Source organism: Bufo gargarizans, chromosome 1 (assembly GCF_014858855.1).
Source record: "Bufo gargarizans isolate SCDJY-AF-19 chromosome 1, ASM1485885v1, whole genome shotgun sequence".
In the NCBI taxonomy this organism is placed as follows: Eukaryota; Metazoa; Chordata; class Amphibia; order Anura; family Bufonidae; genus Bufo; species Bufo gargarizans.
In genome coordinates this window covers 728,006,292-728,031,032 of record NC_058080.1, presented here as the reverse complement: position 1 = coordinate 728,031,032, position 24,741 = coordinate 728,006,292, and the positions used below count along the sequence as shown (strand labels likewise).

Genomic DNA, 24,741 nt, shown 5'->3' with positions numbered 1-24,741 from the left:
TACTTTCACACTTGCGCTTGATCGGATCTGTTCTGAACGGATCCGCTCATATTAATGCAGACGGAGGCTCCGTTCAGTACGGATCCGTCTGCATTAATAACTCAGAAAAATTTCTAAGTGCGAAAGTAGCCTGAGCGGATCCGTTCAGACTTTCAATGTAAAGTCAATGGGGGACGGATCCGCTTGAAGATTGAGCCATATGGTGTCATCTTCAAGCGGATCCGTTCCCATTGACTTACATTGTAAGTCTGGACGGATCCGCACGGCCAGGCGGACAGCTGAACGCTGCAAGCAGCGTTCAGCTGTCCGCCTGGCCGTGCGGAGGCGAGCGGAGCGGAGGCTGAATGCCGCCAGACTGATGCAGTCTGAGCGGATCCGCATCCATTCAGACTGCATCAGGGCTGGACGGAAGCGTTCTGCTCCGCTCGTGAGCTCCTTCAAACGGAGCTCACGAGCGGACAGCAGAACGCTAGTGTGAAAGTAGCCTAATTCAGTGAATACTATGCCTTAATCACGGATTAATTTTATATGATTTTACAACCACCATCAATATAGGAGATAGCATTACTCAGCGATCACTGTACTACAGTCGTTTTATTATCGCAATCAGCTCTTTCCTGCGAGACCCCTGATATTGAGTGCCAGTTTAAACCATAATATTGCACATGTATATGGTAAGAGGAGGGGGATGAAGTCCAGTATGTGCAGCTTTAAACACTGATGTACTGTATGTGATCACATAATCATTGACTGCTACAAGAAGCATTACGAATATTATACAGCGAGCACTACTGTATATTTCAAATAAAGATGAACTGTATGTGATTATACAATAACCATTAACTAACACAGAAGATATCATCGATTGATGAATCCATAACGCCTATATGGATTTATGTGTATATATTTGGACCAGCTGCATGAGAGATATCGCTTTTTGAAATTTCGCTGCTACATGAACTATGTGTCTTATTTTTTTATCCACTATCATTTTCTTTACTTTTCTAATTTTTTGCAATCTTTTCCCTTTTTTCTTTTTTTTTTAATCATTCTGTAAATTGATTATATCTGGGGTCACGCAGGAAACTGTCAATTGCAATAATAAAACTGGTTGATTAATATAAAAAGTTGATATAATCAATATAAATAATTATTTAAAAAAACACAAAATTTGCAAAAAATGCAACAAATTTGAAAATGAAAACAACGATAAAGTGGATTAACAAATAAGGCAGCAAAGTTCATGTACAATTATATATATACACACTATTATATGCATACAATATACATACTATATACACTATAAAAGATACCATGAATAAATTAAATGTTTTTTTTTTAAATAAATAAAACTGCTTATTTCTCCATCCCCCTACAGACACATAGTACACATCACACACATTATTATTATTATTATTATTATGATATTTCTGCGCGAGTTCAAAACATTGTAATGCATTTTGCACGGTGTGAGAAAAATCGCCATGTTTGGTATCCAAACCCGAACTTCTTCACAGAAGGTCGGGTTTGGGACTGGTGTTGTGTAGATTTTATTATTTTCCCTTATAACATGGTTATAAGGGAAAATAATAGCATTCTTAATACAGAATGCATAGTACAATAGCGCTGGAGGGGTTAAAAAAAATAAAATAAAATTTAACTCACCTTAATCCACTTGCTTGCGCAGCCCGGCTTCTCTTCTGTCTTTGAGGAATAGGACCTTTGATGACGTCACTACATCACATGGTCCATCACATGATCCATCACCATGGCGATGGATCATGTGACGGACCATGTGATGACCGCAGTGATGTCATCACAGGTCCCTTTTCTGTGCACAGCAAATATGAAGACAGAAGAGAAGCCCGGCTGCCGCAAGCAAGTGGATTAAGGTGAGTGAAAGGGGCCATAGTGTTGCCTGCATCAATGCTTTCATTCACTCCTGTTTGTCTGCTTGGGAGCAGTGTCTGATGTTTGGCAAGGAATCCTCCTGCTTATGGGCAAGTATATTGTCTATAGCTGCAGTGTGATTTCAGGGATTGTGTTCTTTGCACTGTGTGTTTGTGTTATACGGATCCTTCTTTGTGCAGTCACGATACTTGGTAACATTTGGTATGGTATTTTCAACGATGTGAATGCAATCAGTTACATAGAAAAGCACATTGTAGCCTTACCCGTTATGTTAAAACATTGCCATGGTTGCGGTGTTCCGTTATTACAGATAAACAAGAGAGGACAAAAAATTGTTGGCCTGGCCGTTTCACATGATGTGACGGTTCCTCAGGGGATCTTTAATGTGATGTCAGCCCCGAAGAAGCGTCACATAACGTGAAACAGCCGGGCCAATGATTATTTTTTGTCTCCCCATGTTTATCTGTAATTTGGCATAGATTGAATAAGGGCTCTTTCACACCTGCATTCTTGTCTTCCGGCATAGAGTTCCGTCGTCGGGGCTCTATGCCGGAAGAATCCTGATCAGTTTTATCCGAATGCATTCTGAATGGAGAGAAATCCGTTCAGGATGCATCAGGATGTCTTCAGTTCCGGACCGGAACGTTTTTTGGCCGGAAAAAAATTCCGCAGCATGCTGCGCTTTTTGCTCCGGCCAAAAATCCTGAACACTTGCCGCAAGGCCGGATCCGGAATTAATGCCCATTGAAAGGCATTGATCCGGATCCGGCCTTAAGCTAAACGTCGTTTCGGTGCATTGCCGGATCAGACGTTTAGCTTTTTCTGAATGGTTACCATGGCTGCCGGGACGCTAAAGTCCTGGCAGCCATGGTAAAGTGTAGTGGGGAGCGGGGGAGCAGTATACTTGCCGTCCGTGCGGCTCCCGGGGCGCTCCAGGCGCATGGATGACGTGATCGCATGGCACGTCATCCATGCGCATGGGGCGCTCTGACGTCATTCTGGAGCGCCCAGGGAGCCGCACGGACGGTAAGTGTACTGCTCCCCCGCTCCCCACTACTACTATGGCAACCAAGACTTTAATAGCGTCCTGGGTGCCATAGTAACACTGAACGCATTTTGAAGACGGATCCGTCTTCAAATGCTTTCAGTTCACTTGCGTTTTTCCGGATCCGGCGTGTAATTCCGGCAAGTGGAGTACACGCCGGATCTGGACAACGCAAGTGTGAAAGAGGCCTAAAGCTGTCGAAACAGGACCGGCGAGTGCAGCTTTATGTATTCTATGGAAGATAAATGTTTGATTTTGGAGGCGAGCACCACAGAAAGGCTGTGTGACTGTCTGGGAAATTCGGGATTGTTATTAAGGCCTCATGCACACGACCGTTTTTTTTTGCGGTCCGCAAAAACGGGTTCCGTAGGTCCGTGATCCGTGTCCGTTTTTCCTTCCGTGGGTCTTCCTTGATTTTTGGAGGATCCACGGACATGAAGGAAAAAGTCGTTTTCATGTCCGCCTGGCCGTGCGGAGCCAAACGGATCCGTCCTGACTTACAATGTAAGTTAATGGGGACGGATCCGTTTGACGTTGACAAAATATGGTGCAATTGCAAACGGATACGTCCCCCATTGACTTTCAATGTCAAGTCAGGAGTCCCTATTATACCATCGGATGGGAGTTTTCCCTCTATTGTATTATCATTGGTGGCCAGTGTGCGCCCCCCCCCCGGCCCCCCTCCCTCCCTCTATTGTATTATCATTGGTGGCCAGTGTGCGCCCCCCCCCCGGCCCCCCTCCCTCCCTCTATTGTATTATTATTGGTGACCAGTGTGCGGCCCCCCCTCTCTCCCTCTATTTTATTATCATTGGTGGCCAGTGGAGCAAGATCAAAGAATCTGTCATCAGGTCCATGGTGCCCTAATATTTCACACTTGCGTTCGGGGTTCCGTTTGAAGGCTCTCACAAGCGGCCCCAAACGGATCCTTACTGCCCTAATGCATTCTGATTGGACGCGGATCCGCTCAGAATGCCTCAGTCTGGCACCGTTTGGCCTCCGCTCCGCTCAGCAGGCGGACACCCGAATGCTGCTTGCAGCGTTCAGGTGTCCGCCTGGCCGTGCGGAGCCAAACGGATCTGTCCAGACTTACAATGTAAGTTAATGGGGACGGATCTGTTTGAAGTTGACACACTATGGTGCAATTTCAAACGGATCCGTCCCCCATTGACTTTCAATGCAAAGTCTGGACGGAGCCGTCTGAATAACTTTCAGACAGAATTTTTTTCTGAAAGATAATGCAGACAGGTCCGTTCTGAACGGATCCCATCGTTTGCATTATAGGAGCGGATCCGAACGCAAGTGTGAAAGTATATGTCACTTGACTTTAGATGGCGAGACAGATTTCTATTCATATCACTTTATTGGAGATAGTGACAGGGATCTGGGTTCTGCTTTGGATTAGAGATGAGTGAATTTATTCATAAGAATTCATCAAGCAGAATTCTGCACCTGTTACGGGGTGTCCCTAAACTAAGGACACTACCCTTGCCACTTCATTGACAGGCCCGGACATCTGAGCCGGCCATGACAATCTCGCACTGAGAAGCAGCACAAGTGCAGAGCATGTGCCGCTACTGGCGCATGCAAAGTCGCTGCTCCATTAGTAGAAGCAGAGCCTCAGTACTTGCACCACTACTTGGAACAGCAGCGTAGGTGCAAGATTCACATTGTCATTGAGATGTTTGGTTTTTCTCAATCAAGCAGCAGGGGAAGCATCCTCAGCTTTGGGGATGCCCTGTTGTAGGTGCAGAACTCTGCTTGATGAGACGAGTTGATTTTTACAAATTAATTCCATTATCTCTACTTAGAATATTGGGAAAATGTATAAATCCATTAGTGTGCTTTTTCTACATTAATTCCAGCTTCTTATTGTATTAGTGATATAACTAACCACTTTTATTTTAGTGGTACAGGTCACTGCTGCTACCCACTAACCTTGGGGCCATTTCATTCAGAATATTTTATTCTCCAACTGTATTTTAAATAATCTAGCTCCTCTGGTAATTCTGTGTCTCCACAGAAGAAATAATCTTTATTAAATAATGTTTCTAAAATTGGTAGGTGCTACACTCCCCTGCGCAATATTTGTGCACCTAACTGACTGAGCTAGTTGGGAGCAAATAAAGAGCATATATGACAATAATGATATATACCACTCTCCCCTTAACCAACTGACTAGTGGTCAACGAGTAGAGATATCGCAAACATAAAATTTTCCGTTTCGCGAACGTGCGAACCAGGTGAACCGCCATTGACCGCTATAGACAGGCAAATTTTAAAACCCACAGGGACTCTTTCTGGCCACAATAGTGATGGAAAAGTTGTTTCAAGGGGACTAACACCTGGACTGTGGCATGCCGGAGGGGGATCCATGGCAAAACTCCCATGGAAAATTACGTAGTTGACGCAGAGTTGGATTTTAATCCATTAAAAAGGGCATAAATCACCTAACAATCCAATTATTTTTTTTAACAACGTGGTTTAAAACATCCAGTGTGTGTATACGATCAGGTATGATGTTGTATCGATCAGGTAGTGTAAGGGTTACGCCCGCTTCACAGTGACAGACCAAACTCCCCTTTTAATGCACCGCAAACAGTCTATTTGCCCAATCGCAAACTCCCCATTTGCACAAGGTTGGATACCAAGCTAGCCATGTCCTGTTGATGTCATTTAAGGTTTCTTCCTCCACCCAGCCACGTACAACACCAAGGGTCCCCGAAAGGTAAATTGAATTGATTTTTCGAACGGGGAGATGGTTAAAAAAACGCTGGCTCCCTCCCCTTTGTTTGAATCCACGCCACGGTCACTGCGTCTGCACCGTTCAATTTACTGTCACAGTCGATATGAGTGCTATTTTCTGTAGTACTATTCTCATCCGTTTAATCCCTGTTACGTCCCATATCAGGGTGGGATTGCCTTTTGTGAAAAAAAATTTAGGCCGGGTACCTTCGACTGCCTTCACAGTGTCAGACCAAACTCTGATACACCAAACTGAATTGATTTTAGGAACCGGGAGATGGAAAAAGCAGCTTGGTCGGTCCTCTTACTCCCAAGTTGGGGCACTGCGCGTGCACGGAGCAATGTGCTGTGACACCTATATGAGCGGTGTCTTAACTATTACTATTCCTATCAGTTTAATCCCTGTTACGTCCCCTATCCGGGGACGTGTGTCGAATTGATTAACCATTGTCGAATTAACGAACCATTATGACATCCTGGAATAATTTAGTTCTGAGCTCTGTACTTGATTTGTATTGGAATTGATGGGGATTTTTTAAATTGTCTGCATGATTTCTAATAAACTATTAAGAGACTTTATTATGATTTTTTTATTTTATGTATTAAAAACCCACCCATACAACTTAAAACAAAATAAAACATTATTTTTTTAGTTTTTTATATGAAAAAACATCCAGCCGTCCCGATCGCTTTTGGTCTGATCATAATGAAGCAACGGCCTTATCATCTGGGGTGTGGCCACATTGCCAACACACTCATAGAGGTGATGATCGCTTCATTGTGATACGCAAGCCCCTTCACCACAACAAGGTAACGATCACAAAAGGGGAATTGACACATGTATGTGCCTTTTTTCGGGGGGTTTTGTTTTTGCAGCCACAGTGCAGCACCAGAGGCCAGAAAAATTAGGCATGTACACATGCCTGAAAAATTAGGTATTGTTGCAGCCGCTGCTGTAGCTGGAAAAATTTATGTTTTCCAGGCAGAAAGGTGACAAAAATATTGCGGCTTGAACCCTAGTTGGTGGCGGAGAATTCACGAAAGTCTTCCGGTATGCAGACATTAAATACAGCAGCGTGGGGACCATTTTGAGGCCAAGGCATGTCATCAGGCCTTTTTTTAGTCAAATGTATCGCCCACTGTCAGTCCCTTCGGGATCCATGCCTCATTCATCTTAATGAAGGTGAGGTAATCAACACTTTTTTGACCGAGGCGACTTCTTTTGTCAGTGACAATGCCTCCTGCTGCACTGAAGGTCCTTTCTGACAGGACACTTGAAGCGGGGCAGGCCAGAAGTTCTATCGCAAACTGGGATAGTTCAGGCCACAGGTCAAGCCTGCACACCCAGTAGTCAAGGGGTTCATCGCTCCTCAGAGTGTCGATATCTGCAGTTAAGGCGAGGTAGTCTGCTACCTGTCGGTCGAGTCGTTCTCTAAGGCTGGATCCCGAAGGGATGTGTAGGACTGAAAAAGCTCTGCATGTCCTCCATCAACAACACATCTGTAAAGCGTCCTGTCCTTGCCGCCGTGGTAGTAGGAGGATTACTTTCACCTCTTCCCCAGTTAGATTCCCGTTGTGCTGTGACATCCCCCTTATAAGCTGTGTAAAGCATATTTTTTAGTTTGGTTTTGAACTGCTGCATCCTTTCTGACTTCCGGTAATTTGGTAACATTTCCGCCACTTTCTGCTTATATCGGGGGTCTAGTAGCGTGGCCACTCAGTACAGGTCGTTCTCCTTCATCCTTTTTATACGAGGGTTCATCAACAGACATGACAGCATGAAAGACCCCATTTGCACAAGGTTGGATGCCGAGCTACTCATTTCCCGTTCCTCCTCCTCACTGATGTCATTGACGGTCTGTTCTTCCCCCCAGCCACATACAAGACCACAGGTCCCAGATAGGTGACAACAACGAGCACCCTGGGATGCCTGCTGTGGTTGGTCGTCCTCCTCCTCAAAGCCACATTCCTCCTCTGACTCCTCTTCCTCATACGCAGGTCCGGCAAGCGATGATGACAAGGCTGTTTCTGGTGGTGATGGTGACCACAACTCTTCCTCTTCACGCTCATCTACAGTCTGATCCAGCACTCTTCGCAGGGCACGCTCCAGGAAGAAAACAAATGGGATGAGGTCGCTGATGGTGCCTTCGGTGCGACTGACTAGGTTTGTCACCTCCTCAAAAGGACGCATGAGCCTACAGGCATTGCGCATGAGCGTCCAGTAACGTGGCAAAAAATTCCCAGCTCCGCAGAGGCTGTCCTAGCACCACGGTCATACAAATGCTCGTTGACAGCTTTTTCTTGTTGGAGCAGGCGGTCGAACATTAGGAGTGTTGAATTCCAACGTGTTGGGCTGTCGCAAATCAAGCGCCTCACTGGCATGTTGTTTCGGCGCTGAATGTCTGAAAAGTGCGCCATGGCCGTGTAGGAACGCCTGAAATGGCCACACACCTTCCTGGCCTGCTTGAGGACGTCCTGTAAGCCTGGGTACTTAGACACAAAGCGTTGTACGATGAGATTCAACACGTGCCATGCACGGCACATGTGACAACTTGCCCAAATTCAATGCCGCCAACAAATTGCTTCCATTGTCACACATCACTTTGCCAATCTCCAGTTGGTGCGGGGTCAGCCACTGATCCACCTGTGCGTTCAGGGCGGACAGGAGTGCTGGTCCGGTGTGGCTCTCTGCTTTCAGGCAAGTCAACCCCAAGACAGCGTGACACTTGTCATGTGAAAAAGGTGTTACAGATCCTAAGAGAGAATAAGTTGTATGCTAAGATGGAAAAGTGTGTATTTGCTGTACAGGAAGTGCAATCTGGGTTACCTGCTCTCATCCTCAGGTTTTCATATGGATCCCGAGAAGGTCTGTGCCGTGTTGGACTGGCATCGACCCAAAAATCTGAAAGCGCTTATGCGGTTTTTGGGGTTTACCAACTACTACCCTAAATTTATCTTGAACTATTCATCGGTGGTTAAACCTTTAACAGACATGACTAGGAAGGGTGCTGATATTTCTATCTGGTCTGATGCGGCATTATAGGCCTTTTCTGCTGTGAAAGAATGTTTTGCTTTGGCCCCTATTCTAGTGCAACCGGACGTGTCTCAGCTATTTATTGTTGAGGTTGACGCGTCAGAGGTTTGGGTAGGAGCAATATTGTCGCAGGGTCCTTCACCCAGTAAATGGCGCGCATGTGCATTTTTCTCTAAAAAACGTTCGACTTCTGAAAGGAATTATGATGTGGGGAATAGGGAATTGCTGCCCATTAAGTTGGCGTTCGAGGAATGGCGGCATTGGTTGGAAGGAGCAATTCATCCTATTACGGTAATTACGGATCACAAGATTCTGGCCTACTTGGAGTCGGCTAAGCGACTGAACCCAAGGCAGGCCATATGGTCATTGTTTTTCACCAGATTTAACTTCATTGTCACTTACCGCCCTGGGGTTAAGAACGTCAAGGTGGATGCTAATGACTCTAGTCCCATTTTATCTGAAGGGGTAGTTATTTCCGCTCTTTATCCTGATCTCGAGGCCAGTGTGTTGGAGGCACAGGAGGATGCTCCGGACTCTCGTCCTCAGGGGAAATTGTTTGTTCCCCCTAATTACGTCACAAGGTGTTGGAGGAACATCACTGTACGAGCTTGTTGGGCACCCTGGGAGCAGATCGACTATCGGTCTCATCTCTTGCAGATTCTGGTGGCCGGGGTTGCATAAGTGTATTGAGGACTATGTGTCAGCCTGTGGTACCTGTGCACGTGCTAAGGTGACACATACTCGGCCTTCCGGATCTCTGCTTCCATTGCCCATCCCGTCCAGACCTTGGACCCATTTGTCCATGGATTTTATCACGGATTTACCAAATTCTTCAGGAAAGACCGTGATTCTCGTGGTTGTCGATCGTTTTAGTAAAATGGCATTACCTAGTCTACCCAATGCTAAAACTCTTGCGCCTCTGATGTGGTGTCCGATAGAGGGACTCAGTTTGTTTCCAGATTCTGGAGAGTGTTCTGTACTCGTCTGCGTGTACAATTGTCCTTCTCTTCGACTTTTCATCCTCAGTCGAACGGACAGACGGAGCGCACTAATCAGAATCTGGAGACTTACTTGAGATGTTTTGTTTCAGAGAATCAGGAAGAGTGGTCTTCATTTTTGTCGTTAGCTGAGTTTGCTATAAATAACCGTAGACAGGAATCCACTGATAAGTCGCCGTTTTTTGAGGCATATGGGTTCAATCCACAGTTTGGTACATTTTCTGGTGCTCATAATTCCGGCATTCCTGAGGAGGAACGATTTTCCTCTTCTTTGTCTTCTATTTGGTAGAAAATCCAAAATAACCTGGAAAAGATGGGCAACAGGTATAAGCGTGCTGCTGACAGGAGACGTATGCGTGGTCCGGACCTGAGAGTGGGTGATTCTGTGTGGCTGTCTACAAGAAACATTAAACTTAAGGTACCTTCTTGGAAGTTGGGACCAAGATTTATTGGTCCATATAAGATCACTGCCATTGTTAACCCTGTAGCCTTCCGTCTTGAACTTCCTCAGGCATTTTAAATCCATAACGTATTTCATAAATCGTTGTTAAAGAAATGTGTTGAACCTGTTGAGTCGTCCTCCTTGCCTCCCTCTCCTGTCATGGTGGACGGCAATTTGGAATTTCAGATCAGCAGGATTGTGGACTCCTGAGTTCTCCGGAGATCCCTCTAGTATCTCGTTCATTGGAGAGGGTACGGACCAGAGGAGAGGATGTGGGTTCCAGTGACCGATGTTAATGCTAGTCGTCTGGTGAGAGCATTCCACAGAGCTCATCCTGAAAAGGTTGGTCCTGGGTGCCCGGAGGTCCCCCGTAGAAGGGGGGTACCGTCACACCGGTGACAGGTTTGAGAAGATCTGAAAGATTATCTGCTCATTAGTGATCTAACAGCATCTTTTAGTTTCACTTTGTCTGTGTGTTGCTTGTATGTCCACACCACCTGTTCAGGTGTGGATCATGTGACCTTTACCTTCCCCTATTTAGTTTGACTCCACCCATCACTCCTTGCTCTGGATAGCTTTATTTGGTGTTGTAAGAGCTGGAGTGTGGTTCTAGTTGAAGTCCTGATCATCCATCATTCATCTTTCATCATCCATCATCCTTACAAGTTAAGTGTTCCGCTTGTTGTGTTTTGTATTCCCCCCCCCCCCTCTGTTGTTTACTAGGCCTCAGTGAGACGCTGGTTCCTTCACCAGGGAAGGAGCGGGTTGTCTCTGCCCTGTCATAAGTCTAGGGCATCTGAGGGCCACCAGGGTTTTCTAGGTTACTGTGTATGGGCATCTCTACCATCAATAGGTGCCCATATGGATAGGAGTTAGGGCCAGGAGCAGGGTTTCATAGGTGGTGACCCTTTTCCTTCCCTAGCAGTGAGGCCTAGTGTCTTTTCCCTTCCGTCTTGTTGTCTTTTGGTGTTCTCCCCTACAACATTCGTGACACTGGCCCACCCCGCAGACCAAAAAACAAGTAATGTCTTTTCTGGGTACGTGCCGATATTATCGGAAATATGTGCCCAATTACAGTGCCTTGGCAAAGCCCCTGACAGACCTCACTAAGAAAAAACTCCCCAAGCTGGTCACTTGGACCCTTGACTGCGAGACGTCTGTCAATGCCTTGAAATACGCTCTATCCCACTCCCCTGTTCTTCAGGCCCCTGATTTCACCCGCAGGTTTGTGGTACAAACGGATGCCTCTACCTATGGCCTAGGAGCTGTCCTCAGCCAGGTGGACCTGGCTGGGGAGGAGCACCCGGTTCTGTACCTCAGCCGGAAGTTGCTGCCCTGGGAAGTGGCAAATGCCACCATTGAGAAGGAGTGTCTTGCCATAGTTTGGTCTCTTAAGAAATTAGAGCCATACCTCTATGGGCGCAACTTTACGGTGATCACTAACCATAACCCCTTGAGCTGGCTGAACCGTGTAGCAAGTGCTCCTGAGGAAGGGGAACTTATGTCCCCGAAACGCGTTGAGCCATATATTATACCGAATAAATTGTTTGACCTGAAGCCCTCCTGTGGTGCTGCCGTCTGTCTCTACCATTCTCCCTGCGATCCTGGCCGGGGGGAGGTTTTTAGGTCGCAGGTGTCATGTGCTTATCCTGACGACCACCCCCCAGTGAAGTGAGTGAATAATTTTTTAATTTTTTATTTATTATTATTTTTTGTTTATCTATTTAATATTGTAATATTATTACCTATTTTTAAATCATTTTAGATTTACTAAAAGGTTATTCTATAACAATAGTGATAACAATATCTTGCCAGCATCATTGGATGTTTTAACGTATTACCGTCTTAGTGCACGAATATTTATTCATTATATTGTATTTACTAACGGAGTGGCGCTCACCATTTCTTCAACCCTTTTTCTTTTCCTCCTTTCATGTGATAGGTGATGGTACGTGGTGAGAATTATTTTCCCATTGACATCACCCCTTGCTTCTACACTTTTGACATTGCCATTTGAGAGTGTTCTGGGTCTCTCTATACACTTTATATAGAGCTGCCTTCCAGTACTTCGCTGTTCCTTATTCTTTTTATACATCTAGTCCTTATCCCTGTTGGTGCCAAGTCTTATTTCATACTGTGGTGGGATTTATTGATCCCTCCAGGTTTGAAGTAACTTCCAAATTTTTATTTTTTATCTCTCTTTATTGCTATCATGATGAGGCTAAAAGCAGGGTGTTACCGCTTGTGTCTCTTCTATAATTCCTGCTAACCACCTTGCCAGCCTTATTTGATAGCTTAATGTCCAAAAATGGAATATGCTCTGAGGACAAATGATATGGATTTTATATTGAAGTAATAAAGACATTGGATTTTTTCCTGAGTCTGCTGCTGGATGTTTTCTACTTTTCTGACAAACACATCCGCTATACACTGTACTGCTCTGTACTTGGTGAGCTGTGAGGAGGTGGCAGCGCTCTCCTGAGCACCGGTGAGTACAGCTGGGAGGTGCCAGGAGTCGGACCCCCACAGATCCCATATTAATGACGTGTCCTGGGGATAGGACATCAATATCCAGTTCCTGGATAACCCCCTTTAAATTCTTCAGCAGGCCCCTATATGATAACATAAAGGTTCTGATGATGCCTTTAACACATCAGTCGGATGAAAACACAATCAGTAATGTCCTTCATGTCTGAGAAGAGCAGCGCTATCAGTAATACCTGCCCCCCGCTGTATAACACATAATGGGAGCAGTGACCCCCTCCCCGGATAACACACAGGTAAGTGTTCTAGGACTGACCTCATCAGAACCTGCATTGTGCCTCCACATGGAGGAGGTGTCATATGTCCTGAGAGACATCTGGAGGGACAGGAAGGACACATCTGCTTCTATGGGGCGGATTATGGGTCTGAGCAACTCCCAGGTTACACAGAGCTGTAATATGTACATGAGCCCTTACCGCCATAGATCGCTCATCTCTGCCTGTGCTACATTACAGCTGTATGGCGGTATTATTACTGATGACCCCGGCTGTAATTTACTCAGAATGGAGACGATTACTGCTTGTTATCAATAAGTAATAATCAATACCAGCAGAATCCAGAGAAACCCTGAATGTGGTGTAATGTCTACTAATAATCCATCCCCCAAATAACTGACTGAGCGAGGGCAGAGCCACAAGTTTCCTGTAGTAATGTGAGGAGGAGATCGGGGGCCACAATAGATTGTGAAGGAAGGAGAATGGGGGCCACAATAGATGGCGGAGGAAGGAGAATGGGGGCCACAATAGATGGCGGAGGAAGGAGAATGGGGGCCACAATAGATGGCGGAGGAAGGAGAATGGGGGCCACAATAGATGGCGGAGGAAGGAGAATGGGGGCCACAATAGATGGCGGAGGAAGGAGAATGGGGGCCACAATAGATGGCGGAGGAAGGAGAATGGGGGCCACAATAGATGGCGGAGGAAGGAGAATGGGGGCCACAATAGATGGCGGAGGAAGGAGAATGGGGGCCACAATAGATGGCGGACGAAGGAGAATGGGGGCCACAATAGATGGCGGAGGACGGAGAATGGGGGCCACAATAGATGGCGGAGGAAGGAGAATGGAGGCCACAATAGATGGCGGAGGAAGGAGAATGGGGGCCACAATAGATGGCGGAGAAAGGAGAATGGGGGCCACAATAGATGGCGGAGGAAGGAGAATGGGGGCCACAATAGATGGTGGAGGAAGGAGAATGGAGGCCACAGGAACCACAATAGATGGTGGAGGAAGGAGAATGGAGGCCACAGGGGCCACAGACTGAGGGCCACAATAGATGGAGGAAGGAGAGCTCTCAGCAGCTGATGACGCTGACACAAGTTCCTCCAGCTTTATGACTCTTGTACATTCATGTGCTGCCATCATCACTGATTTATGACATGCTGTAAAGTGAGGACATTCCTCAGGGTTCTGGATTTCTAGGACATGGACATATCATATAGCTGCCGCCAATCCTGACATCCACCACACACAAGAGGCGGCTTCTAGTGATGACATTTATGGATTTTACTAACAGCCGGGGACATTTTCTCTCCACAGTCACAATCTAAAGGTTTTATACTAACGCTCTGTGGACGCCTCACCCACATCTCATCTTCTTATTCTTACAGATTGGGTGATAATCATCTACCAGACACTTCCTGCGTCCAGTTGGCATCTGGAATAAGGAATAACCGGTCCCTGAAGATACTTGTCCTGTCTGGTAACCGTCTGTCTGGGCCTCACTTCAGTGACTTGATGGAGGCTCTGTCCAGTCCGGCCTGCAGGATAGAGGAATTATCGTGAGTATAAGAGATGTGTACAGGACTGAGACATGTGGGGCACAAGATATACATGGAGTTTATACTATTTTGTGCTCCGCACCATTGTTATCTCTAGGAGATAAACTGCTGACTGCTACTTGATATATAGTGAGATTGAGGCACACAGATTTTAGGTATTGCAATTCAAAGTGTTTATTTAATTATACAGTAGTTTCATCCAATTGCCCAAAATTTGTTTCCAAGGTATGAACCAAATCTCTAGACCGGAAGTTTCGGTCCCATTAGACCTTCATCAGCGGTCACATTTTAGGCTACTTTCACACTGGCGTTTCTGGTCCGCTTGCGAGATCCGTTTCGGAATGAAATGAGCTGGACTAGAAACAATGAAGAGATTGTGATATATACATTCAATAATATAGATAAACATCAATCCAAGATGTTGCTAAATATACAGGAGATACAACATAATGGAAAATCCACAAAGTCCATGGAAGGGAATTATATTAAGGCTTAATCCGAAATTTGTATAATTCATAAAGTGCTCATATAGATTCAGACTCATTAAAATGAAAGTTATTTGGTTATAAAGGTAAGTATATACAGTAGAAGATAATGCCGGGTATACATAATCAGCAAACCATCACATAATAGGTCTATTTGCTATAAACATTGGACACATATATAAGCGTGCATGTGGTCCTTACTAGAGTTGAGCGGACACCTGGATGTTCGGGTTGGACCCGAACTTGACCCTGAACCCGAACCCCATTGAAGTCAATGGGGACCCGAACTTTTGAGCACTAAAATGCCTGTAAAAATGTCATGGAAAGGGCTAGAGGGCTGCAAATGGCAAATGTGGTTAAGAGCATAGCAAGTGCTCTACAAACAAATGTGGATAGGGAAATTAGTTTAAATAACATAAAATACGTAAAAATAAAAAATTAGAATCTTGATCTAGGAGGACGAGGTCCATATGTATTAGGAGGTTGAGGAGGCGCTGGATGTGGCAGTGTAGGTGGAAGCGGTGGTGGAGGAGGAGGTAGCCTACACTGCTTTTTGGTTTTAAATTTATTTGTATTTTTTTAAATTAGGGTACACCTAAAACATTGGGAAATATAACCTGTGATAACCCCCTCCAGTCATGCTAAACACACGTTCAGACAATACACTGGCTGCAGGGCAGGCAAGCACCTCCAAGTGGTAAAGGGCAAGCTCAGGCCATGTGCCCAATTAGGAGACCCAGAAGTTGCAGGGGCTGTCCCCTGTCAGTCAGTTCATGTAGGCGTGTGCACACTTACTGCCCCACCATGTCGCACGTCCCTGTGATGTTCACAATCCAATTTGATATCTGCTCTATCAACTTTCGATGTTCTTTTATGCGCCTACTATGGTGATCACAGGTGGCGGGGAATAAGGGTTCCAGGCCAGAGAGGGAGCGTGAGAGAGAGACCACATCCAAGGGAGGATTCCTTTTTTCAAATTTAAAATTATAGAGCGGAATTATGGGACAAATTATTAAAGCGTAAAAGTGGGACAACTTTTTAAAGTTTAAGCATTGAATGAAAGGATGTGGCGCGCATCAATTAATGAAGAATTTATTAAATTGTATTCCCTGTCAACTATGCAGAGCAGGGGTTTCTATCCGGCAAAATTTGAAAATTTCACCTGACAATGTGATTGACGATTTTTAAAATTTATGTTCCTGTCACCTAAGTAGAGGTGCCCTAGTGACATCCACCATCCATTTGGATATCTTCTCTATCAGCTTTCGATGTTCTTTTCTGAGCCTACCGTGTTGATCACGGTTATCGGCGAATCAGGGTTCCACGCCTGAGAGGGAGCGTGAGGAAGAGAGGCCACATTAAAGGGAGATAAATTTCTAAAAAAAAAATTGGGATCGAGCGGATATATGGGAAAAGTTATTGAAGCGCAAATGTTGTCCAAATTAGTAAAGCGGAAATGTGGGACAAATTATTGAAGCGCAAATGTGGTACAACTTGTTAAAGTTTAAGCATTGAATGAAAGGAGGTGGCGCGCATCAATTAAAGAAGAATTTCTGAAATTTTATTCCCTGTCACCTATGCAGAGCAGGAGTTTATTCACGTCTAAAATTGTAAAATGTCAACCCAAGAATGTAACAGAAAAATTACAGAAATGTATTAACCTGTCTACTTGGTAGAGCAGGGGTCTATGACAGAAAAAAATTGTTTATGGTCACCCGAAAATGTAAAAGAAAAATTATTGAAATTTATTAAGCTGTCAATTAGGTAGAGGAGGGGTTAATTACACCCAAAAATTTGTGAATTTCACCCGGAAATGTAACTGACAAAGTAGTGAAATGACATAAAATACGCACAAATAAAAAAATTTAAATTTGATTTATGAGGTGGAGTTCCATATGGAGTAAGAGTTTGAGGAGGCGGTGGACGTAGCGGTGTAGGTGGAAGCGGCGGTGGAGGAGGAGGGCGAGGTAGCCAACACTGGTTTTTGGTTGTAATTATTTTTTTAATTGGGGTACACTCCAAAAGAGTGTGAAATATCCAAAATACAAGAATGAGCAATGGCGCTGCAATATAACAATGGCTGGTTAAGGCAGGTATACATGTCTATTCTGCACAAGGTACGGACAAGTCCTGTGGGATCCATGCCTGGTTCATTTTAATGAACGTGAGCTTGTCCACATTGGCTGTAGACAGGCGGCTGCGCTTGTCTGTGATGACGCCCCCTGCCGTGCTAAACACACTTTCAGATAATACACTGGCTGCAGGGCAGGCCAGCACCTCCAAGGTGTAAAGGGCAAGCTCAGGCCATGTGCCCAATTTGGAGACCCAGAAGTTGAAGGGGGCAGACAGTCATTCAGTACGTGTAGACGTGTGCACACATACTGCTCCACCATGTTGGTGAAATGCTGCCTCCTGCTAAGACGTTCCATATCAGCTGGTGGTGCTGGTTGTTGTGGCGTGCTGACAAAGCTTTTCCACATTTCGGCCATGCTAACACTGCCTTCTGAGGTGCTGGCGGTGCCCCAGCTGCATTGGCAACCTCTTCCTCCTCCTCTGCCTTGTGCTTCCACTGTGTCCCCGCTGTCAGGTAGGAATGCCACCAGCAGTGCGTCTACCAGCATGCGCTTGTACTCGCGCATCTTACGATGATGCTCCAGTGAGGGAATTAACCCCTTAGGGACCCATGACGTACCGGTACGGCATGGATCCAGAGTCCTTAAGGACCCATGACGTACCGGTACGTCATGAGTTTAAAGTGAAATTATTCAGCAGGCATCCTGTCAACGCTTGGGGGGGGGGTCATATGAGGGGTGGTTTCTATTATGTTAACCTTGCAAAGTGACTTCAGAGCTGTAGTGGTCCATAAAAATTGGGTTTTTGTAAATTTATGAAAATTTTTTATATTTTCTTCTAAAGTTCTAAACCTTGTAACATCCCCAAAAAATAAAATATCATTCCCAAAATAATTCAAACATGAAGTAGACATATGGGGAATGTAAAGTCATCACCATTTTTTGGGGTATTACTATGTATTACAGAAGTAGAGAAACTGAAACTTTGAAATTTGAAATTTTTTGTAAATTAGGTATTTTTTTTACCAGTGTCATGAAGTACAATATGTGACGAAAAAACAATCTCAGAATGGCCTGGATAAGTCAAAGCGTTTTAAAGTTATGAGCACTTAAAGTGACACTGGTCAGATTTGCAAAAAATGGCCAAGTCCTTAAGGTGAAATAGGGCTGAGTCCTTAAGGGGTTAAGGACGGTTGTCCTTGTAACGGGGATCCAGCAGCGTGGCCACCCAGTAATCGACACAAGTTAGAACGTGGGCAACTCGGCGGTCGTTATGGAGACACTGCAGCATGTAATCGTTCATTTGTGCCAGGCTGCCCAGAGGCAACGAAAAGCTGTCCTCTGTGGGAGGTGTATCGTCTGTGTCCTCTGTATCCCCCCAGCCACGCACCAGTGATGGCCATGAGCTGGTCTGGGTGCCACCCTGCTGTGAACATGGTTCCTCCTTCTCCTCCTCATCCTTCAGAACTGTGCCCTGGCTGGACAATTGTGTACCTGGCGTTTGTGGGTGCAGGAACCCACCCTCAGAGCCACTTGTGAATGACTGGCCGGAAACCCTATGAAATGATCCCTCTTCCTCCTCCTACTCCTGTGCCACATCCTCTTCCATCATCGCCAGCAGCGTTTTTTCAAGGAGGCATAGAAGTGGCATAGTTACGCTGAGAACGGCGTTATCGTCACTGGCCATGTTGGTGGAGTGCTCGAAACAGCGAAACAAGGAATACAGGTCTCGCATGGAGGCCCAGTCATTGGTGGTGAAGTGGTGCTGTTCCGCAGAGCGACTCATCCGTGCATGTTGCAGCTGAAACTCCACTATCGCCTGCTGCTGCTCGCACAGTCTGGCCAGCATGTGCAAGGTGGAGTTCCATCTTGTGGGCACGTCGCTTATGAGGCGGTGAGCTGGAAGGCCGAAGTTACGCTGAAGCACTGACAGGCGAGCAGTGGCAGGGTGAGAACGCCGAAAGCGCGCACAGATGGCCCGCACTTTATGTAGCAGCTCTGATATATCGGGTTCATTTTTAAGAAATCTCTGCACCACCAAATTCAGCACATGTGCCAGGCAAGGGATGTGCGTCAAACCGGCTAGTCCCAGAGCTGCTATGATATTTCACCCATTATCGCACACCACCAGGCCGGGCTTGAGGCTCACTGGCACCAACCACTCATCGGTCTGTTGTTAAAGGCCTGTCCACAGCTCCTGCGCGGTGTGGGGTTGGTCCCCTAAACAGATACGTTTTAAAACTGCCTACTTTTGTTTACCCCTGGCTGTGCTAAAGTTGGTGGTGAAGGTGTTATGCTGACCGAATGAGGAAGCGGAGTAGGAGGAGGGAGCAACAGGAGGCAAACTGAAGTGCCCTGCAATCCTTGGTGGTGGAAGGACATGCGCCAAACTGCTATCCGCCTCAGGCCCAGCTGCCACTGCATTTACCCAGTTTGCTGCTATGGAGATATAACGTCCCAGACCGTGCTTACTGGTCCACGTATCAGTAGTGAAGTGCACCTTGCCACAGATGGCGTTGCGCAGTGCACACCCGATTTTGTCCCCTACTCTGTTGTGCAGGGAAGGGATGGCTCACCTGGAAAAGTAGTGGCGGCTGGGCACGACGTACTGTGGGACAGCCACTGCTATAAGGCCTTTAAAACTATCCGTCTCCACCAGGCGGAATGACAGCATTTCAAAGGCCAATAATTTAGAAATGCTGGCATTCAGGGCTAGGGATCGCAGGTGGGTAGGGGGGGTACTTCCTCTTCCTCTCCAGCGTTTGGGATATGGAGAGCTGAACGCTTTCGTGGGACATTGTGGAGATGCTTGGTGACCCATGTGGTGGTGTTGCTGGAAGATCCTCTGTTTGCGGGGTGGCAGGTGGCACTGTCACTCCAGAGGTGGAGGAAGAGGCCGCGACTGCAACAGAAGAGGAAGCAGGAGGAGCCAGAGACCTTTCTTGGTTTTTGAGGTGTCTACTCCACTGCAGCTCATGCTTTGCACTTAAATGCCTGGTCATGCAGGTTGTGCTCAGGTTGAGAACGTTTATGCCTCGCTTCAGGCTCTGATTGCACAGCATGCATCCCACTCGTGTCTTGTCGTCAGCACATTGTCTGAAGAACTGCCACGCCAGGGAACTCCTTGGAGCTGGCTTTGGTGTACTCGGTCCCTTGCTGCGGTGGGCAGTAGCAGGCATACTGTTTAGAGGATGGCCGCTCCGCTTTTGCACCCTGCTCCCTCTTCTGCTGTGCTGGTGGCTCTGTGCGACCACTGCCTCTTCATCCGAACTACATAGGTCACTCGCATGACCTTGATTCCATGTGGGGTCGAGGACCTCCTCGTCCTCCACATTATCTTCCACCCAGTCTTCATTCCTGCCCTCCTTGTCGGTGTGCACACTTTCGAAAGCCCCAGCGGTTGGCACCTGTGTTTCGTCATCATCCGAGATGTGCTGCGCTGGTCCTCCCATGTACTCATCTTGAAAGATAAGTGGTTGGGCATCGGTGCACTCAATCTCTTCCACTTCTGGGACAGGGCTAGGTGGATGGCCCTGGGAAACCCAGCTAACAGAGTCATCAAAAAGCAGAAGAGACTGCTGCATGACTTGGGGCTCAGACTGCTTGGCTGATTTGCAAGGGGGTGAGGTGAAAGACTGATGGACATCGGCTGCAGGTGCCAACTGTGGTCTTTTAGCATAAGACTGGGTGGGATACAATGTGAAGGAACTGGAGGCGCTGTCAGCAACCCAATCTACTATCGCCTGCACTTGTTCAGGCCTCACCATTCGTAGAGCCGCATTAGGCCCGACCAAATACCGCTGCAGGTTCTGTCGCCTACTCGCACCTGAGGAAGGGGTTTCACTTATGCGTGTAGCTGGCACAGATCGACCACGTCTTCTCCCTGCAACAGGAGCTCCACGACCTGGGCCACGTCCCTTATTTGACGCTCTACTTATATTTCCCGAATTTAGGATCTTGCCCTAAATGGGTGTTAAATAGCGCGAGCATGAGTGTGGACGTCTGACGCGACGTGTACCACCTCCCTCCCAGGCTGAGAGCCTCCGCCGGTGTGGAAGTACCGAAGCGGCTCTTGGTCGGCGCGCCGGGATCTGGTGAGCAAACTCCAGACTGGCTCAGATTCTGGAGTGTCGGCCCTGGACACGGCTGAGGCCGAGCAGTGATACCTCGATAAGGTGACAACTCTGAGGGGGGCTCGTCTGTAGAGGTCTGGAGACAGAGGACAGGTCCCAGAAATAGAGCTGTGGTTCAGCCAGGCTACCGGGTAAAAGAGAACGCGGGAACTTCTCATTGAGGCAAAAGAAGATTCATCAGCACCAGCATCCTGAGGTTTTCTACAATGGAACCAGGTCCCCGGGGTTGGCCATAAAAGGGTCATGTGAGACATGTTTAAAAGCTAAAAATTTTATTCGGAATAGCAGACTTCCTATTGACTTCCTATTGAGTCTGGCAGTGTAAGAGAAAAAAGAAATTGGCCGTGAGTGGTTATAGGAGATAGCATTTAGCTCTACCCCAGTGAATCTAAACACTGCCAGACTGATATATGCGGGTTTTAACTGAGTGGAGAGAAATGTGACTGAACAGGAGTATATATGAGAACCTGCTTTAACCTGCTCTAGCTCACGTAATAACCCTACTAACCTGTAATAACCCGCATTTCCTGCAATAACTAACGAGTTGGTGCCGCGCATGGGGAGATATGAGAAAAAGCTTTATTTCCTGCAATAACCTGAAAGGAGCAATATCAAAGTGTTAAATGTTAACTGGAGAGTCATACCTCTAACACAAGCAGAGTCCAAGATCATAACTTGCTCTATGAGGGCCTGAATTTATGTGTATAAAGTGACTGATAAAAGTGCGCTGATTAAGGTTGTGACTGCCAAGAAAGGAGGTTGGGAGGGGGATTGACTCTCACACTGTGAAATTGGAATAACCTGCTTTATCTGTCAATGAGAAATTATATAAAATGTTAGGGTAAGCACAGAGGGCAGGGATAGTATCGACTGTTAAGAAACGAGGTGTTTGGGTTACTTCCCCCCTGTACCAGTTGTAGCACAAGAGATCAATGAAGCAGGAACCACCTTGTGTTAACTGAATTCTGCATGGATGTTGAGTGAAAAAGTATTAATACTGTATAGTTATCAACCAGGAATAGAAGTGAAAGGACCTTGAGCACTTCAAATTATAAAGAATGTTTTAATGTCTCCTAGTAGTAAGAGACAAAGACGGACTTTACTGTGCTCCCCCCTTTTTTTTTGTTTTTTTGTTGAAGCCCTAAGGGTATTGCATCTATGATAAATTGGAAACCCCCTTGGCTAAATCTCAGAAACTGATTGAGAAAAATAGGGGACAAAGAGGGGGGGGGGGGGGGAACGGGGGAAGGCACCTACCACCCTGGATACATCTATCTTCCCCAGGAACCGTAAGGCCGATAGGTCTCGGCAGCAATTGATTACATCTATGACGAGACAGTCTTTATCCCGTTCAAATAGTAATAAAATTAAAAAAAACAGGATAAAATTCAGCAGGATAAGGCCTCATGCACACGACCGTTGTGTGCACCCGTGGCCGTTGTGCCGTTTTCCGTTTTTTTTCGCGGACCCATTGACTTTCAATGGGTCCGTGGAAAAATCGGAAAATGCACCGTTTGGCAGCCGCATCTGTGATCCGTGTTTCCTGGCCGTGAAAAAAATATGACCTGTCCTATTTTTTTCACGGCCAACGGTTCACGGACCCATTCAAGTCAATGGGTCCGTGAAAAATCACGGATGCACACAAGATTGTCATCAGCGTCCGTGATCCGTGTCCGTTTTTTCCTATCATTTCAATGGCAAACTTGACTTAGATTTTTTATTCATTTTTCATGTCCGTGGATCCTCCAAAAAACAAGGAAGACCCACGGACGAAAAAACGGTCACGAATCACGGACCTACGGACCCTGTTTTTGCGGACCTTAAAAAAAAACGGTCGTGTGCATGAGGCCAAAGGGGGAGAAAAATCACTGAAGTATTAAACCTACTTTAAAACATAACTTTTATATAACGATATTAGCTAAAATAATTCCCACAAAAACAAATATTGTTTTAGATAGCTGCAGATAAATCTAGCGAAGTATAGATAGGGTATGCGATACTCCGGACAAATAAATAGTACACACTAGGTCATATGTGACCACTCACGATTCAGACGTGTGGTATTCGCTGATGGAATTTCGGTCATCTGATATCTTAATCGTATTGTGGATATGGTCCTTCCGGCTGCAGGTGTTCCAGGGTTCAGAAGAAAGGGATGTATTAGGGCACAAAAAAATGGGAGATCTAGCCCTATAAGAATTACTATCCCTACCTAAAAGTGGAGATGGCCCCCGCCTAAATGCAGAAGTATCACTCCCTAATGGAGCGACCCCACCCTAGATTCTGACCCTAAAAAGTTACTCCCAATGAGCATTCCTAATAACAGATCTCTCCCTCCAGGTGGGAAACGTAAAAGAGTCATTGGGCCTCCTCCGGGTCGATATGCATAAATACAAAAATAGATTGGAGGAGGCTGAAAAAAGATTGTCCGATGTGGAAGATCAGTTACCGATAGTTATTGGGGTACAGGATAAACTAAGGCAGGACAATAAGGAAATGAAAGAAAAACTATTGGATATGGAAAATAGATCTAGGAGGACCAATTTGAAATATCTGGGATTCCCAGAAGGAGTAGAGGGAAAGGATGTTACCCTCTTCGTCCAAAACTGGTTGTTCGAACAACTACGGCAGGATGTAACAAAATTCCCAGATCTGGTAGAGAGGGCACACAGAATCCCCAGTAAATCCCCCCTCCCAGGTATGAGACCACGCCCCATTATGGTTAAGATAATGAACGCCAAAGATAGGGATGAGATTCTCCGCAGGGCTAGGAAAAAGGGTAATTTACTATTCTCGGGGTCTACGGTATCAATTTATGCAGATTATGTTAGGGAGACAGTACAGGATAGGAGTCGTTTTACAGGAGTTAAAAAAGAACTTCGCTCAAAAGGAATCACGTACTCTATGATGTTCCCCGCAAAATTTCGGATTGAATCGAGTGGGAAAGTACAATTCTTTAATAGTCCAGAAGAAGTTAAGGAAGGGAGTAGGGATAAGTAATAAGAGTAATAAGATATAGGAATGCGCCGGGGGGGGCAGGTTGGGAGGGCGGGTATGCGAGTTAGGGAGTCAGAGGCCGTCGGTCTCCTGGGTCAAGGTGGTAAGGGGTATATGGGGGTGGTGGGTGGGTGTAGAATCTCCTCTGGAAGAGGAAAGGAGGGAAGAAAGTTTAGGATGACAATATTGGAAAAGTTTTTGTATTTTTCTTTCCCCCCCCCCCCCTAAAAAAGGAGGGAAGTTTATTTTATTTTTTTAAGGGGATTTTTTTTTTCCCTGTCCCCTTGCATTCTCTTGTCTCCCCATCCCCTTCTCGCCCCCCTCGGGTCGCCCTCTCTCCCTCTGTGTTTCTCCCTACGCCACCCTGAGGTGTCTTGCCCACTGTGGATATGGGGAATAGAACACCACTTAATAATAAGGAGAATAGATGCGAGTAGTTTCATGGAATGTTAGTAGTTTCATGGAATGGGGAAAGGAGTAAAGAGAATAGCTGAGTTTGATGTGATTAACAAATTCTTGCCTGCTATAGTATGCCTGCAAGAGACCCATTTAACAAA

At 46.1% G+C, this 24,741-nt stretch overlaps 1 protein-coding gene across 2 annotated transcripts in view; it reads left to right on the top strand.

The window, feature by feature from the left end:
- Positions 1-24,741, top strand: part of LOC122924871 (NACHT, LRR and PYD domains-containing protein 12-like) — a 166,851-nt gene that overhangs the window by 121,096 nt on the left and 21,014 nt on the right. For both annotated transcript variants that reach the window (XM_044276392.1, XM_044276391.1), the window contains one exon: positions 14,327-14,497. In XM_044276392.1, coding sequence (XP_044132327.1) covers positions 14,327-14,497 — 171 coding nt within the window. The remainder of the gene's footprint in view (positions 1-14,326; positions 14,498-24,741) is intronic.